This window comes from Neolamprologus multifasciatus, chromosome 22 (genome assembly GCF_963576455.1).
Source record: "Neolamprologus multifasciatus chromosome 22, fNeoMul1.2, whole genome shotgun sequence".
Lineage (NCBI taxonomy): Eukaryota > Metazoa > Chordata > Actinopteri > Cichliformes > Cichlidae > Neolamprologus > Neolamprologus multifasciatus.
This window is the reverse complement of record NC_140459.1, coordinates 17,535,277-17,552,990: the sequence shown is the minus strand read 5'-3', so window position 1 is coordinate 17,552,990 and position 17,714 is coordinate 17,535,277. Positions and strand designations below refer to the sequence as shown.

Below are 17,714 nucleotides of genomic sequence, written 5' to 3'. Positions count from 1 at the left end.
TGGACTCAGTGTTTTTTTTGGAAACACTGAGTGGAAAGACACTAAAAGAAAAGGGTTGTTGTTTAAAATTGTTTTAATAAATTTATTTTTTAAGTGAGTGTGGTGTTCATTATGTGCTGAAGGTCATACTGTTCCTATAGTGGAGCAGCTACTACCAATCTCCTTTACGAAACCATGCTGATTGGACACATTTCAATCCTTGGAACCTTGTCCAGAGAAACTGTGTGATTAGTTGGCCTAAACATTGTGGTGAAATTAATGATACATATTCTTAGGAAATTGCCCAAGGTCAACAGTTCTGATTTCTGAGCATTAAAGCGTTGGTGTAAGTACAGATCGCATTACACACAGATTCGCAGTAGACAGTGATTAATTTGCAGTCAGTAGCAAATTATGGAAGTGCAGAAAAAAACCTAAAAGGAGATTATTGTGGAAGAGATTCCTGCAGCTGTTTAAAAGATCATAACACACTATCTCTGACCTCAGTCCCATAAATTTCTCCAGCACTAAAACATAAACAAGTAAACAACATCAAACAAACAACATTTTGGCATTTTCAAAATATTTCAATGTAGTTTTAATGAAAATCATTAAGTTGATTTTTGTCTACTCTTGCAGAAATTTTCTATTGATATTATTGTTGTTATTTTGTTTTGTTTTATGTCATGTGATTAATGTTGCTTTTCCTGTTTGGGTGTGAAAGAAAAAGAATTAGTAGCAGTGGCTCCTAGCTTCAGTACTGCTATCTGTCCACACAGTGGTGCAGTTTGCTTAGCTAAGTATATATATATGGATATAAAATGCAAGGCTACAGTCAGAATGTGTTAGGCTTTAAATGTGTTTGCTTTGGTCTTATTTACATGACCCTGTTTTATTTTTTAAGTAAATTAATGTAGATATTAAATAAGACTCCCAATTGACGCTTGTGCATGAAATATCACTTTTACGTAATCATAAAAATAATTTTATTTTTATAATCATAAAATATAAACAAAGAAAAAGGCTGATTTGTCATATTTAAGATATTGTGACGAGAGACAAATATGAAACAAACACCAAGAGAGACATGAAATCATTTCCACTCACAGAATGAGAAAAAGAAGCCCACAAATACACAATAATATTGTATTTATTTAATGCTTTTATCTCATTTTAACTCAATAAATGCTGAGACAACAGTATTATGGTTTAATGAGCTCTCCAGAGCTGCTACAGTTGATACAATTTCATCAATTAGTCGCTCTCAGTCACTCACACAGATGCATACACACACGTCATACACACACACACACACACCTATATACTTGTATGGCTATCTGTGAGGACATTCTTTAACAGACTTCCCAGCCCCAAATCAACTGAACCCTAAAACCAACAATGGGGTCAAAAACTTTACACGCTGGTCCTCACAAATTAACCTATACAAACACACACACCTCTCTCATGAACTACTCTGGACTATAGATGATGTCATGTCAAACACTGCGATGAGATAATCAGATTGATCACTGTCTACTGAGGTTGTTGCTTTTAGGATGGCCGAGGAACATAAACAAACACGCGTGGGCTATTTGAGCTACCACCAAACTATGAAGGAACATGGAGGTCATAAAATAGATACTAATCACCATGACTTCACAAAATGTGTTCATCGTGTGTGTGTGTGTGTGTGTGTGTGTGTGTGTGTGTGTGTGTGCGTGTGTCAGGGGTAGGGCGGCATTGTTGCTCTTGCTGTGGACTTCCAGATGTGTTGGCCAGTTGCTGTTTGTTTGCACCCATCAGTAAAGAGAAGTGTGTGTCCACGTTCAGTTGTTGTTGAGGACCCACCAGGAGGCTGCAGTGGAAACACAAAACAAAAATAACTGACCAGATGCTGAAAGTGACACTTTTAAAGGTAGAATTAGAAAAGAGAAGAGGAAAAAAACCCACAAAATAACCATAAAAAACACATGCTAAAATATTAACAATTACATTATTCCAGGAGAGCAAATTGTGCCACGTTTAACCAAGAAAAGTTACTGTTAACTGTGCAGACAAGTAGACTGAGTCGTTGTTGATTTCCCAGTGTCAAGCTCTTAACCAATCTCATTTCTCTGATGCTTAATCACATTTGTCGGGTGAAATCTCAAAGCAGAGATCTCTCAGCATGACCTTTGAATAACTTCAAACACTGCAGAGCCCTGATTTGAATTTTAAAAAATCGATTGTTTGCCTGGAGAGGATTCTTTTTATGATTAACGGCAGCCCCAGTAAAAGCTGCCTGAATCAGTCTTAATCTTTTTCCTGTTGATGTCACACAGTTCACTGTTGATGCTATGGATGTTCTTACCAGGAACCAACATGGTGGTAATGGTCTCAGGAGTTTCCAGGAAGTCCACGTTCCCCCTCTGGAAGGTTTTACTGTAGTTGGTCTGTAGGTGACTGAAGAGCAGAAAAGAGAAAACTCAAAGATGGTTTCAGGTCAGCGCGGCCGCGATCGTATAGTGGTTAGTACTCTGCGTTGTGGCCGCAGCAACCCCGGGTCAAATCTGGGTCACGGCAGGTTTTCTACATAATTTCTTTCTAGTAAATAAATGAATAATTCTCATATTGATTTTGAGTTCAACTGTTTGCGTAACACTAGTTTTCCAAATTATTTGCTATTAAAAGTCAATAAATTAAAATTCTTTAAACAAAAAAACAAAAACAGAAATATGTAAACATGTACACAAAAGCAACTAAAAAAACTGCCATACCAACAATTCCTTAAAATGTGCTCAACCTGATTCACTTCCTGAAAGTTTATGATCTTTAGGGGCAGGACTTGCAGAGCTGAACACTTCTCATTGGCTAAGTGTTCATGGCAGTACATCCATAGACAACATGTGAACAATAGCATAAAAAAACATAAAAAAAAAAAAAATGTATATATAACAAACATGGTAAAATAAAATTTAGACATAAACAGTCATAAAGGTTTATTTATAAAATCCATAAAAGTGGATTGTTTTTTCCAGCAATGGAAATGTGTCCATAAGTTAGAAAATGAAAAAGCTGAACAATCTGCAATAAAAAAAAACAGAGAGACTAACAACTGAGATCAGAAACTAGGAAAGTGTTTACTGAGGTAATCAAGTGAGCAGTGGGGTCATTTTCTTACAGACATCTATTGAAGAAACTACATGATTGGGTCAAGTGAATAAGGCATCAGTCACGCTCGCCTAGAGACCTGGCAACCACTGGTTGCTAGGGAGAAATGTGTATTCCTTCACCCGTTGGTTTATGATCGTTTTGGTCACTATCGAGTTGCTGCAATCACCGGTAGTTTGCACGAGACATACCAGCTTGTCTGGAAACAGTTTCCAGGTGGTAGTGAAACTGTGAAAAGTGCAACACAAACTGGAAATGGACTGTTGCCTAAAAAGTAAAAGTTGTCCTTTCGAAATATGACACAAAACTTTTAGTTTGAAGGACAACAATCTGTTTCTGGTTTGTGTTTTACTATCTGGTTGTATAATGTCCAATAATGTGAACAACAATGTGCACATGTAAGAAACCTCTATACAATCAGACCGCTATAGACGACGCCCCCTGGTGGTCATTAGAAATAAATCAAGTTGATGCAGGCATTTCTGCTCTGGCCTCACTTCCTAAGGCAGAATTCTATGCCCAACTTTCATGATATATGATTTTATCAAGTTAACCACTCGGTCGAGCTCATAAATATCAAGTCCCTAGAAGCTCCACTTCAGATCCAGTGTGTTTTGATTCTACTTTACTTAAATCTCCTCCATGCTTATTGTTGCTACAGCCAGTGGCTTTCCTTCGCTTATATGGTTTAATCTTTCTTATACAGTCTTTTGCATTTGTGACAACAGCTGGACTTCAGTGGAGCAGTTAAGGAAAAACAGCTGTCGTCTCAATATTTGCCTTCACGGTTCTTCAGACTGTGGTGGAAATGCAGCCTGAAGTCCTGAAAGGCAGGCAGGTCTGCATTATTCACAACGGTTTTGTCTTTGATTTGTGATTTTAACCAAACAAAATGATCTTGTTATACATTTGCTTTCCCACGCTGTGCTTTTATATTACATTTAGCTATGTGATTTGACACTGGGAATGCTTGATTGTAAGCCGTTTGTTTGGGAAGGGATGGGTCAAGGAGTGTCTTTTTTTTACATATAGAAAGGGAAAATTAAGTAGAATCATTCATTTTGATAAATATACATGATGTGACACAACAATATGTATAAAAATTCCATGTTAAAACATACATTCAAGTAACAACTACATTGTCACAGGCGAATACTTACTTCTTCCACATGTTGTTGTGCTCCCAGAATTCATAGAGAATGAAGCGTGATTCATTTGCCAGCCGCTGAACTGCGATGCTGCCAAATACAAAACACGAGAGAACACAAGTCATGCAGTTACTAATTAGTGTGCTGCATCATGTCGCCCAACACAGCCTCTCTGCCCGAATTGTGTCCTACACTCTGACAGCATGCGGGTATTGTGGGTCTGTCAAAAACACTGTGGTTTCGTCCTGTCGTTGAGGCTTGATGCAGCAGGCTAGTGTTTTATTAATCACAGTTTAACTTAAAAATGAGCCTGAAACATGACTGAGTATTTAGAGAAGCAATCATGACAAAGCATGTAAATGTCAAGCTGTCCTTTAGGCTGCTGGGATTAGTCTAAAACCAGAGTGACAGTATGTGAGAGCAATTCGGTTTGTCCTGCTGAATTTACTCGGGTGACAGAGCTTCAGATTTTTGGGAGGTTTTGGCAGGCAGAAATGCAAATGTTATTTTATCTGCTTTGTTGTGATCGCACACAACAGTAGAAGCCACAAAATGTCCTGAGCTATGACAGAAGACTGATTCTTTACTCCTATTAGGAGGACAATGGCTCAAACCAGCCATATGTATTTAATTTGATATAGATTTAAGTCACTAGTCAAGCTTAAATTTCACTACTACACTGTAATACACATATGATATGGGCCACAAAGGATGCTGTGTAGTATTGGGGAGTGGTGAACTAGTAGCTTATTAATAGTTTAGCAATGTTCATATTTCTCTAGTGATTTAATAAATTACTTTTTTTAATTAAAGGTTCAAATCATACAGTTCGACGTATAAAGAATATGTTTCGGCCTTCTTCATAACTCTAACTAATCTTCCTTTAAACAAACATCTGACCTTTCTGTTTTGCATGTGCAAGTAAGTATTAATTTTTACTGTTTAGAAGAAGTTGCCGCAAGTTATTCCTGCTTGTTGCAGTAAGCCTGCTCAGGCTTTTGTGGAGGACAGGTGTCATTCCTGGCTTTCCCATTAACAGTGGTGTAAAATGAAATAATATAAATAATAGTATCTCCCTCTGCAGTTCCATCAGAGGGACATAATACATTTAAAGCCAATAAGTCATTAAGTGACTGAGGCAGGTATGAGGCAGTACATTCCAGGGTCTTTTTTATGCTAGAAAGATTTCATGCTAGGTGGCTAATACGTATTTACATATCAGTGTCTGTTTGAACACTTTCCTGTCATTATTTTCATGTTGGGTTGAAATAATTTATTTCCCTCTGCTGGTACTGCAGCTTATTCCAACTTCTTCATGCATGTGTATTTCACACTTTGAAGCAAAGGGGGAAATGGACACGCTGTCTATTACATGCTTTGCCATGATGGTGGGTTGGAATGTGTGTGAATGGGTGAATGGGACATGTTGTAGAAAATGCCTTATTTGCTTGAGTAGAGAAGCGCCACATGAAAACCAGTCCAGAAGTGCATTAAGGAGCGGTTGAACAGGTGTCCCTAATAAAGTGGGCATTTAATGTATATTGGAATTGAAGATCACCTTCATTCTTCTAATTGGTCCACGAGTTGACATAATTATCAAAAGGTCAAAGGTGAGGCTCTTGTCTTTATATCAGAGTGTGACTTTGTTTCCTTCACTGGTAGAAGATGTTTAGTTTTGCTTATGCAGCATTTCAGTGGAATCTTATTAAAACACATGCGTTATGATTTCTGTTCCTTAAGCTGCATAATTCATTAGAAATGCAAGCAATATGTTAAAAATAGTTTCTAATGCCAGAAAAGCAGCTGAAATATTTTTAGTCTCAGGTTAGGGCAGCTTCACAAGACCTGTCTGTGTGCCCGTCTTAATCAAGCCTTTACAAAAATGTGAAAAATAGAAAGGATAAAAATAAAAGCAGTAAATCCCTGACGCAAATGAACAAAGAGAATATAAACTGACTGCAAACATCCAGTCTGGGCACAGGCGCACTCCATGTACTGTCTGAGAGCCAAGCGAAACTCCTCCAGCTCTTCCTCCAGCACCGAGAGCTGCCTCTGAACTATTAGGATGTGCTGCAGAGACAAGATGCAAACACAACATTTAAAGGCGCACAGATGTCAGACAGACAGAGGCTGCTTCTCGTATGTTGAGAGGCCGTTTGAGCTGAGGTGTTTGGAAATCTGGCAGAATTTTGAATTTGCTCAGTGCATTGTGACTCACGCAGAAGTGTAAAGTGAAAAATGATCATGTCTCATAAGGTCTTGGCATCAGCTTCTGAATAAATGTGCCAACACATTTGCTCAGAGACCAGAATATGACCCCGAATACACATTTAGAGGAAGCATGTACAGACATCTTGTTCAAAGGTGTGAACAGCAGGGGGGGGAAAGCTGGTGTACCCATGACTGTAGACAACCTGCTAATCATTTCCTGTGGCTGATGAGGAATTGTTAACAGCAGCAGAGCAGATGATTAGAACAGGAAGTGAATGGTCTCCCTGTTGGCTATAAAGCAGGCAGTGTGTGTTAATGAGGGTGAGACTCTAGGAAATGAAGGTAAGTCAATATGATGTCTTTTGAAATGACTGAAACACGACTGCGGGTGTGTGTATATATGTGTATGGGTGTGTCTGATGAAATGCACACACTTTCGCTCTCTCAGTGGCTAATTTGGGAGAAAGTCACCCTCACATGCATGCACACACTCAGGGACGCATCCACTCAGGCATGTTAACGCACACAAACACACATCAGTCTTGTGTTGTGGGTCATTATTGGATTACTCAGCAGCCCATTTATTCCCAGTGACACACAGCAAATTAAACAAAATTACATATTGATTAATTCACATACACAGAGAGATGTCTGCATCAAATTAGTAATGAGAATGACAGTGGCATGAAACATTCATATGCATACCTTCATTTGGAGCTGCCTCTGCAGTAGGATACAAACACAAATCATTCCATAAACATAACGCACACATATTGTGTTATAAAATAGCCTCACTGATGCTCCTCAGGCCGTCTTCTCTCTGAAACAAACTATTTAAATCCCACTTTCTTTTTGTTTGGGCACATATAGTACTGTACAAAAGTCTAAAACAACCTCTTATTTTTTATATTTATCTTCAAAGGATCCAGACTTTTCGTAAATTTCTAAAAGTGGTCTTAACAAACAATTATCCAGACTTTCAGAAGGTCTTTAAAAACGTTTTTTTGTGTGAGAGCCTTTTCAATAACTTTAATCAGTTCATTCCTTGTGCCTGACCATTATCAGAAGGGGCCATTCTAAAAGAACAGAAACAGGGAGAAAAGTTGATACACAAAAACATACTGTAACACTATTAGCGATGGATTGAGCCTGGACCTCGTCATTATTGAAGCAGATCATCCTGACAGAGAACAGAACTAAAAGCAGTCAGAGAGGGGTAGCTAAAGACGTTTGCACAGTGCTGTATAAAAACAGCTTGCAAGAATTATTAGAAGTGTAAGAAGCATCTAAGGTACAGAAACTATAGTTGAGCTATCCACTGAAATTATCAATATGACACAAAGATTTTAGTGGTTTCATGTCACTTACAGTTTTGAGTTCTCACTCGTTAACACTGCCCTTTGCAGATAGCTCAGGATAGCAAATAATTTAGCTGTAGGACTTGATTTGGCCCTTATCTGTCAGAAATCTTCATCTTAACTAACGTGAGATTTTTTTTCACAATTTCATATTTGACATACTTGAATGTGTCACATCACGGACCTCCAGAGATATCTAAAAAACCCTACATGCAATCAGGGGTTCTCATGTTAAACATGTTTCATGTGCTTCTCTCAGCCGTTAGACAAGATAAATGTATCTGTTTTATATTGACAAGGGTTAAGTGGCAGTAAGGTGTTAAAATATAAAATAGCTATTTCCCAAAATAATGATTGCAATTGCTTTTGCATTAAAACGTTGAAACTAATGCATGAAAAATATAAAATATTAGATGTTGGCTATGCTGCTGAGGTTTTCATGATAGAAGAAACTAAAGAGAAATCCTATTAGTGCTGGTGTTGATGTGATAGTCAGTGAGTCATCATTTCAGCCATGAAATGAGTGCCAGGCAGCTTAGACTGCAACAGCAGTTACTCTTTGCTTTGGCATGTGGACACACACACACACACAAACCGGCACATTCAGCGACACAAATACAAACCTGGAAAACATTTTGTTTGTCAGTAGAAGTTTTACACTTTGGGTAAAAAGAAATGCACGTCCTCCTGCAATGGTGGGAATCAAAAAGTAATCACAGTACAGTGGGTATGTGATGCGATGAAGACAATCATCTATGATACATCAAAATATCTGTGAAGGAGGAAGTGTGTGTATATCACTTTTAATCAACCTAAATGACATTGTTGTGCCTGACTGACATTTTCCTTCTGGGACTTTTTTCTACTTTAGTCCAAGATTTTTAAGTTTTACTCACCCTCGTTTATCTGCAAGCACAAGGAGTAATGACCCTAATGCAGTCACGTGAAGAAGAAAGTACACCCTCAACCAGCTCAAAGCTTTAACGAATCAAGACATAATACAAAATGGTTCTAAAATTATGTAATATAACTTCAGGTGAACAACAGCACGTGACATTATGACATATTGCAGCATGACATTATTTATTTAGCAAAAGCTAATCCAAGCCTCACTTCTTAACGATGCTGGTTCAGTTTATTGAGGTTTCTATCCATTTGTTTATGCATGGCTCTCCTCAAGTTCCACCACAGCATTTTAACCAGGTTGAGGTCTGGACTTTGACTGGATCATTGCAACACCTTGATTCTTTCCTTTTTCAGTCTTTCTCTTGTCAGTTTGCTGCTGCTCACATTTGTCTCTAGAATACTTTGGTATACAGAGGAGTTCATGGTTGATTCAGTGACTGCAAGGTGCCCAGGTCCTGTGGCTGTCATCACAAGTTATCACCTCTCCACCACCATGCTGACAGGATGAGGTGTTGTGCTGATATGGTGTGTTTGGTTTTATCCAAAGTTTGGTCTCGCCAGTCCAAAGGCCATTGTTACAGGAGGTTTGTGGTTTGTTCAGGAGAAACTCTGCAAATCTAGTCTGAGCTGCCATGTTCTTTTTAGAGAGAAGAACCTTTCTCCAGGAAAATTTCCGAATCCTTGTTCAGTCTTTTTCTAATCGTACTGTCATGAACTTTTACATATAACATGCTAACTGAGGCTTGCAGGTCTGAGCTGTAGCACTTGGGTTTTGATAGTTTCTCTGAGGATTCAGTGGTTTGGACCTTGGGCTGAATTTGTTGGGACTTCCACTCCCAGGAAGAGCTGTCTTTGAATGATTTTCTCTTCTTTCTTACTGTAAAATAAATAGTTTGGAAATGTCTTTTTCCAGATTGATGGGAAGCAACAGTTGCTTCTCTATGATCATTGCTGATGTCTTTGCTCCTTGACATTGTGTCATCACACCTGCATACAGCAAAATGCCCAAACCTCTGTTTTTAGAGATTTTTAGACCTGGTTAAGAGAAAGAGGATACACTTTTCCACATCACTGTAAATCAAACTGCTGGGAGAACCCGTTTAGACTGCGCTTTTTGATGCAGGCAAAACATCAGAGTTTGGCTCCAGCATAAAAATAAGTTATGATGTATTGTTCATATTTTTTCCTACTGCTGGTCCTGTATTATTCACATGGCCAGTATTCTAATCTATGGGTTTTTGCAGAAACAGTACAAGAACACAGAGGCACTGTAACATCGACTCCCTAGCTCACACGTCCTCGTACCTTAATGTCTGCTCCCTACTCTAACTGAATATTGAGCCCTAAACAAACAGATGGAGGATAAAGACAGACAGAGCAACTTTAAACCCTGCTGTTGCTATGACAACACTGACTGGCCTCCATGTGAGAACAGTGAAGTGGTCACTGTGGAAAAACAGGTGAACAGTAGATAAGTAAGGAAAAACAAACCGATTTGCTCTCCAAGACCTCTTCTTCAACGGGCTCCAGACGGATCTCCTGTGGAACAAAAGGAAGTGATGAGTCCTTTACCAGTGACTCATTTTCATTTATCTCAGTGTATAACCCCTCATTCACAGTCTTTATTTACAAGTATTACACGGCCCATTGGTATGCTTTTACAGATTTATTGTCACATATATGAGCTGTTACTACCATAAGCCAAAAACTGCAAACAGCTCTAAATGCTCAGTTCCAGGAAGCCTTCTCTGCTCCTTGTTTCTGTACGAGTTTGTGAAGGCAAATATCTTTCTATGACCATCTAAGGCCATATAATTACATGTCTAGTGTGAGCATAGAAGCCCAACCCAATCACAAGAAAGCTGTCTTGAGAAGGAGAAGATAAAATGGGTTGGTGCAGACAGAAGGTGAGATATCAATATGAATAATTAATTATATTATATATAAACTCTGAATTATACTAAGCCACTCAAAGATACTCCAGCAGCTGAAAAAGAGAAAATCAAGTCTCTTTAAAACCTGCAGTGACTGATTTTTCCAGCTGTTGGCAACACAAACAAGTTGCAGGACAGAACAAAGAAAGAAATATTCAGACAAACCAGTTGTTTTTTGTTTTTTTTTGTTTTGTTTTAGTGGAGCCCTTTTTTTTGGTAATGATCTCATGAGCTCTAAGATTTATCTTCTGAGTCCTTGTGGTTACCATGTATGAGTATAACTACATAATAAATAAATTAATAAATGCATTCAATTAAAACAACATTATTATATTGATACATTTTTAAAAATTAAAATATATAAATCAAGAATGAAAATAAAAAATTGAAATCTTCATAAAATAATTAAAAACGTATAAAAGGATGATTAAAAATACAAAGAGAGACATTAAATAATGAATTAAGGATAATCTATTAGATTCCTAAAAGCATTAATCATAATAATGCTTTGAAAAAAATGAGCATTTAGAGTCAACTGGGGTTTAAATTTCAGATATTTATATTATTCATATTTATGCTTGCAGTTGTTCACAGTCTTGCACTTGTAATGTAAACAGATCACAGCTTTTCTGGGTTTGCGTGTCAATTTATTTTATCTACTTTTTACACCACATTTCATGCAGAGAGCAGCCATGATGGTTTGTGTGTAGCTGGTGCTGCCTCTATACGTACATATGTGCATGTGTCTGCATGTGGGTGGGTGTTGTTGGACGAGTGAATATGTTGACACAGTTTTAAATCCACTTGCCATAATCTCAGGTTAGTTTCAGAAAATGATGCAAAACTCAGATGGTTGAAACAGAGACAGGAGAAAGATGTGAAACAGGAAACGTCAGAAAGAGACCCACAAGAAGAAGGTAGGAAAGAGAGGAGACTGGAAAGGCTGAGCGAAAGGTCAAGTAACCTTTTGTTCTAGGCGGTCAATAAGTTTCTGCAGTCTGTTGACCTGGATTATCCACTGGCTGTCTTCATCATAAACACCTGGAGGGGAGAGAGACGCAGAGAGAAGGATGGATTTCAGTCAGAAAGGTGGGGATGAAAGGTGCTGCATACATCGACTGCATTTTAAACACTTTCCATTGACTGCCTCAACAGTCGCTGTTGTAAGGGGTGGCGGTGTGCCGGGAGGCATTTTAAGGATCCCTTTCATGTCATGCGACAAGAAACCAGGCCAATCAATGAGAAAAGCTTTGACCACTGTAATCGAAGTTCCTAGATGCTCTGTCGTTTTTTTGCAGATCTCCTAGCAACCACATCTGGCGCTATAATCCAGGTCGATGGTTAAAAACGTATAACAATGAAAATAAAAACCACTGGAAACATGTAACTGTCGTAGATAAAGGAATATTTATCAGGATTCTAATCAGAAATATTATAAAAATCATACCTAGATTTCATATTTATTTAATTTGAATCAGGTTTCATGACAGTTAAGTAAAAAAAAGTAAAAAAATTAAGAAATTGCAGGTGATGGCAAAACAACTCCAGGAACAGCTAAACAAGCTGAAAACTAAAGCAGGTTGATTGATTGTATAGTAACTACAGTCCTGTATAATGTCAGAGCTTGTGGTAAACAGCACATACTGTGTAGTAGTATCTGGAGTTGCTTAGTAATAGATTATAGAACAAAAGAAGTAACTCAGACTACAGAAATAAGTAGCCATTAAGAAGACATTTTTTCTCACTATAATTGACAGTGACTATGTAAACATAAAAAAAAGCTTTGTAGATGTAATCAAAGTCAATAGCTGACCCCTAATTTGACCCTGCACCCCTGCTAAACTGATATTAGCAGGGGTGCTAATGTTAGTATGTTTTAGCGAACTAGAACTGGAACCCAGCTGCAGAGCCAACAACAGGACAGCCAATTATAGTGCGCTCTGCAGGTACTGCATTGAGACTTGCCACTGACCTCCACCTGTGCACCAGATAAATGGCTTTGAAACTAAACATAGAAACACATGTGGTCACAGCCTTCCTCCACCTCAAGCTCCCTCTGTGTGTCTCACTGCACTGTTTCTCTCACACCTACATGACCTTCCTTCCCCTATTGTGCTTCTGGCAGAAACAACGCAGGATAACTCAAGGAAGGAATCACAGTCAAACATAACGCAACACAACATGGTGATGGAGAGTTATTTAAACATAAAAAACATAAAAAAAACCCCACCTGAACTGACGAGGCTAAAGAGAGGGTTGTTGGGGGAGAGGCTGTTGTTTCTCTGAAGCCTCCGATTAGAGCGACGACCCGACCACTGGATGGACAACACCTCTGGCTTCACAGGACCCTGTCTTGAATCAAAACAGGCCAGTAAATATCCTAAGCCTCACATATTTCAGCATACATTTGTCAAAATGTCAAACCACTGAAGGACACACTGCATCACAGCCCTCTGTAAAGTACACATGCTCGTTCAGCACATGTCGTATGTGGTCGTATGCAGTGTTGGGTAAGTTACTTTAAAATAGTAACTTAGTTACATTACTAGTTACTTCTATCAAAAGTAACTCAGTTACTTCAAGTTACTCGTTACTTTCAAAGTAACTAGTTACTAGGGAAAGTAACTTTGGTTTTACTCAGAATTCTCTTGTTAATGTGTTGCTTCCATAACTTTGCCAGTCTTCTAGCTTGCTTACTTGCCACAAGTGCACTGTGCCACCTACCAATAGAAAGGAACAGATAATGTGCATATTTCCACGAGAGAAATCCCACACCCGGACCATCATTGACTGCTGCCATGATTCTAGCCTACGTCACAGCATCATGTGCGCCTTTTACATCCAACACAAAAACTGCAGTCGTGGTACTTTGATTGTACTCGGAACTCGGAAATTCTGCCTTCTGAATAGGAAGATGTAGGTAACACCAGACTGCAGATGAGCTGCATACAGGGCTGGACTGGGACAAAAAATCGGCTCGGGCATTTTGACTAGAGACCGGCCCACCATTATAGGAAAAATCATAAAGCCTTTGAATGAAAACAAACACTGTTGTGACAGTGATGTACACTGTTTTGATGGTATATTTGCATCAATCTATGAATCGTTTGTTCGCAAGATTCAGATAATTATTTTTTAAAAGCTAGACATTTTAAATTAGAATAAGAAAGAAAAGTATTTCTTTGTGCCCACCTTTCCCTGTTAATGCCCTACCTGGCCCCCCTGGCAAAACTTTGCTAGATCCGCACCTGCACAATTACCAGCTGTCAGCTACCTAAAAAAGGATCCTGGGGTTATTTGTCTCTCAGAAACAGTTCATAACTTCCCTTCAACTCCTTCATGTCACCTAAAAGGTAAACCTGTTTCTCCATCACCTGCTCAGCTCTGATGATTCAGTAAGGACATCTCCTGGTTTCATCTTCATGTTTCCCTCTCACCAGATAACCAAACCGACATCATGACCAGCAGCTTTTTTGCAGCTGTGGCTCCAGCAAACATCAGCTGATACTAGAAATTAATATTATATAAATTCTAACAACAGCTGATCAAGCTTAAACGTGCTGCTGTTGTTTAGCGTGACATCCGCTGGTTTCCTCTTTCTGGCGCAAAGTGGGCGATAAACGAACAAGAGAGCCGATAAGCTGATCATTGATCAGTTTTCATGATTGAAGTAGAAACGGGAGAGGGAGGGGGAGAATGAGAGAAGAAGAGACAGCTGTGCAGCAAAGACACAGAATAACTCCAGCTTTGTGTCTTTTTCAATGTAGCCGAATTACGGGACAAACTGTTCCTTTTCACCTCAATAAGAAACGCGTAATATTTTCTCTGAATACCAGACGGGACGGTTGGCAACTCTAATAACTTATGAACAAAATAAAGTTCAACATCATTAACTTCATAGCACCCACCCAGCTGTATAGAAACTCCGTCATGCTAGCTAGTACGCAGTACGGAAAAAGTCAGCACAACGAAAATAAACTCCACCTAAACTTGGTTTATATCTGACCCAGATAGACTGCAGGTCATAACTTCTTACCTGAAGTTCAGTTCACACTTGGACCGGCGGCCGCCTCGGGTCTCTTTTCCTTCTGCGTCCTCCACCTGCTGCCTCCACCAGTTGCTAATGTTACAGAATCTGTGGAAGCTCCGCGATAGCCACCACACGAAGTAACGACCCTATCTAAATCCTAGTAACGACTAACGCGTTCCTGGTTTTGGCATAATAACTAGTTACCGTGCTCGTTACCACAATAGTAACGTAGTTACTGTAACGCGTTACTTAATAACGCGTTAGTCCCAACACTGGTCGTATGTGGTGATATTATATATGATCAACCTATCTCTAATAATCAGCTATGTACCACAGGCCTTCAAGGTGGCTGCAGTTAAACCTTTACTCAAAAAGCCATCTCTAGACCCAGCAGTCTTAGCTAATTATAGGCCAATCTCCAACCTTCCTTTCATATCAAAAATCCTTGAAAGAGTAGTTGTCAAACAGCTAACAGATCATCTGCAGAGGAATGCTTTATTTGAAGAGTTTCAGTCAGGTTTCAGAGTTCATCACAGCACAGAAACAGCTTTAGTGAAGGTTACAAATGATCTTCTTATGGCCTCTGACAGTGGACTCATCTCTGTGCTTGTCCTTCTTGACCTTAGTGCAGCATTCGATACTGTTGACCATAATATCCTATTAGAGCGATTAGAACATGCTGTAGGTATTACAGGTATTGCACTGCAGTGGTTTGTATCATATCTATCTAATAGACTCCAATTTGTGCATGTAAATGGAGAGTCCTCTTCACACACTGAGGTTAATTATGGAGTTCCACAGGGTTCAGTGCTAGGATCAATTCTGTTTACATTATACATGCTTCCCCTAGGCAGCATCATTAGAAGACATAGCATACATTTTCACTGCTATGCAGATGACACCCAGCTCTATCTGTCCATGAAGCCAGATAACACACACCAATTAGTTAAACTGCAGGAATGTCTTAAAGACATAAAGACTTGGATGGCCACTAACTTTCTGCTTCTTAACTCAGATAAAACTGAGGTCATTGTACTCGGCGCTGAAAAGCTTAGAAATATGGTATCTAACCAGATTCTTACTCTGGATGGCATTACCTTGGCCTCCAGTAACACTGTGAGGAACCTTGGAGTCATTTTTGACCAGGATATGTCCTTCAACGCACATATTAAACAAATATGTAAGACTGCGTTCTTCCATTTGCGCAACATCTCTAAAATTAGAAATATCCTGTCTCAGAGTGACGCTGAAAAACTAGTTCATGCATTTATTACTTCCAGGCTGGACTACTGCAATTCATTATTATCAGGATGTCCAAAAAACTCACTGAAAAGCCTTCAGTTAATCCAAAATGCTGCAGCAAGAGTACTGACAGGGACTAGAAAGAGAGAGCATATTTCTCCTGTTTTGGCTTCCCTTCATTGGCTTCCTGTTAAATCCAGAATTGAATTCAAAATCCTGCTCCTCACATACAAGGTCTTAAATAATCAGGCCCCATCTTATCTTAATGACCTTGTAGTACCATATTACCCTATTAGAGCACTTCGCTCCCGCTCTGCAGGCCTACTTGTTGTTCCTAGAGTATTTAAAAGCAGAATGGGAGGGAGAGCCTTCAGTTTTCAGGCCCCTCTTCTGTGGAACCAGCTTCCAGTTTGGATTCGGGAGACAGACACTATCTCTACTTTTAAGATTAGGCTTAAAACTTTCCTTTTTGCTAAAGCATATAGTTAGGGCTGGACCAGGTGACCCTGAATCCTCCCTTAGTTATGCTGCAATAGATGTAGGCTGCCGGGGGATTCCCATGATGCATTGAGTTTTTCCTTTCCAGTCACCTTTCTCACTCACTATGTATTAACAGACCTCTCTGTATTGAATCATATCTGTTATTAATCTCTGTCTCTCTTCCACAGCATGTCTTTTATCCTGTCTTCCTTCTCTCACCCCAACCGGTCGCAGCAGATGGCCGCCCCTCCCTGAGCCTGGTTCTGCCGGAGGTTTCTTCCTGTTAAAAGGGAGTTTTTCCTTCCCACTGTCGCCAAAGTGCTTGCTCATAGGGGGTCATATGATTGTTGGGCTTTTCTCTGTATCTATGAAGCGCCTTGAGGTGACATTTGTTGTGATTTGGCGCTATATAAATAAAATTGAATTGAATTGAATTGAATTGATCACAAAATTACAGTTAAATTATTAGTCTTTTTCTTCTATTTCTTACAATCTGTGATGAGAATCAGGGGTCTGAAGCCACAGTTGTCTTGACTTGCATTAAATTTCTATGTAATGCTGGTCTGGCAGTGATACTAATGGCAGTGACAAGGTATGTGCACCTACAGGGTGTCTTCACCTAAGATTTATCTTACTGCTGTCAAGTTGTTGGTTCCCATACTTTGAAGGGACCTCAGGGTGTCTGTGAGCAGGCTGCGTGTGAACATGCATGATTATGTGCATGTGTGTGTGTGCGCCCGCGCGCATGCATGTGCGTGTGTACATAGCATTTCATAATTCTATTTTGAACTCGTTCTACCTTTTAAACACCCTACATGCTCACTTCTTTTTCAGTTCCAGGACTATTACCAGATACAGTCACGTGGAAAAAAAGGTCCTGTGTAACCAGAGCATGCAATGATCAGAGTAACTACAAACCCAGTCAAACAAGAAAGGATTGCTTACAGTACGTTATTGCTGCTAAATGTGCTTCTGCAGTCATGGGTATATTTAGTTTTTCACACGCTGCTTCTGTATTCTGGTTTACTTTTGTTAAACAAATGATGGCATGCTGTAATCACGTGTTTTTCTTCATCTGCAGTTGTGTTTAATAGCAAGAAAACCAACAAAGCTTTTGAAACTGAAGTTTTATAAGGGAGAATGAACAAAAATTTCAGGAAGCTGATGTTGGAGACTGATGGCAGATGAACAGCAAAATACAGTAAAACTTTGTTTGAGGTATAAGACCAACTTATACTCTAGATGTAAACTTTACAAACCCTTCACTTATTAATAA

General features: G+C 39.1%; 1 protein-coding gene across 2 annotated transcripts in view; it reads right to left on the bottom strand.

Annotated features, from left to right (window-relative positions):
- Positions 1–988: 988 nt before the first annotated feature.
- The window catches only part of necab1 (N-terminal EF-hand calcium binding protein 1), a 39,200-nt gene continuing 22,474 nt past the window's right edge, over positions 989–17,714 (bottom strand). Inside the window, exons 7-14 of one of the 2 annotated variants that reach the window (XM_085149387.1) lie at positions 12,917–13,038; positions 11,651–11,727; positions 10,244–10,291; positions 7,194–7,211; positions 6,235–6,347; positions 4,290–4,367; positions 2,330–2,421; positions 989–1,834 (exon numbers count right to left, since the gene is read on the bottom strand). In XM_085149387.1, coding sequence (XP_085005513.1) covers positions 1,806–1,834; positions 2,330–2,421; positions 4,290–4,367; positions 6,235–6,347; positions 7,194–7,211; positions 10,244–10,291; positions 11,651–11,727; positions 12,917–13,038 — 577 coding nt within the window. In that variant the 3' untranslated portion in view covers positions 989–1,805. The remainder of the gene's footprint in view (positions 1,835–2,329; positions 2,422–4,289; positions 4,368–6,234; positions 6,348–7,193; positions 7,212–10,243; positions 10,292–11,650; positions 11,728–12,916; positions 13,039–17,714) is intronic. The other variant, XM_085149388.1, reaches the window with a different exon arrangement.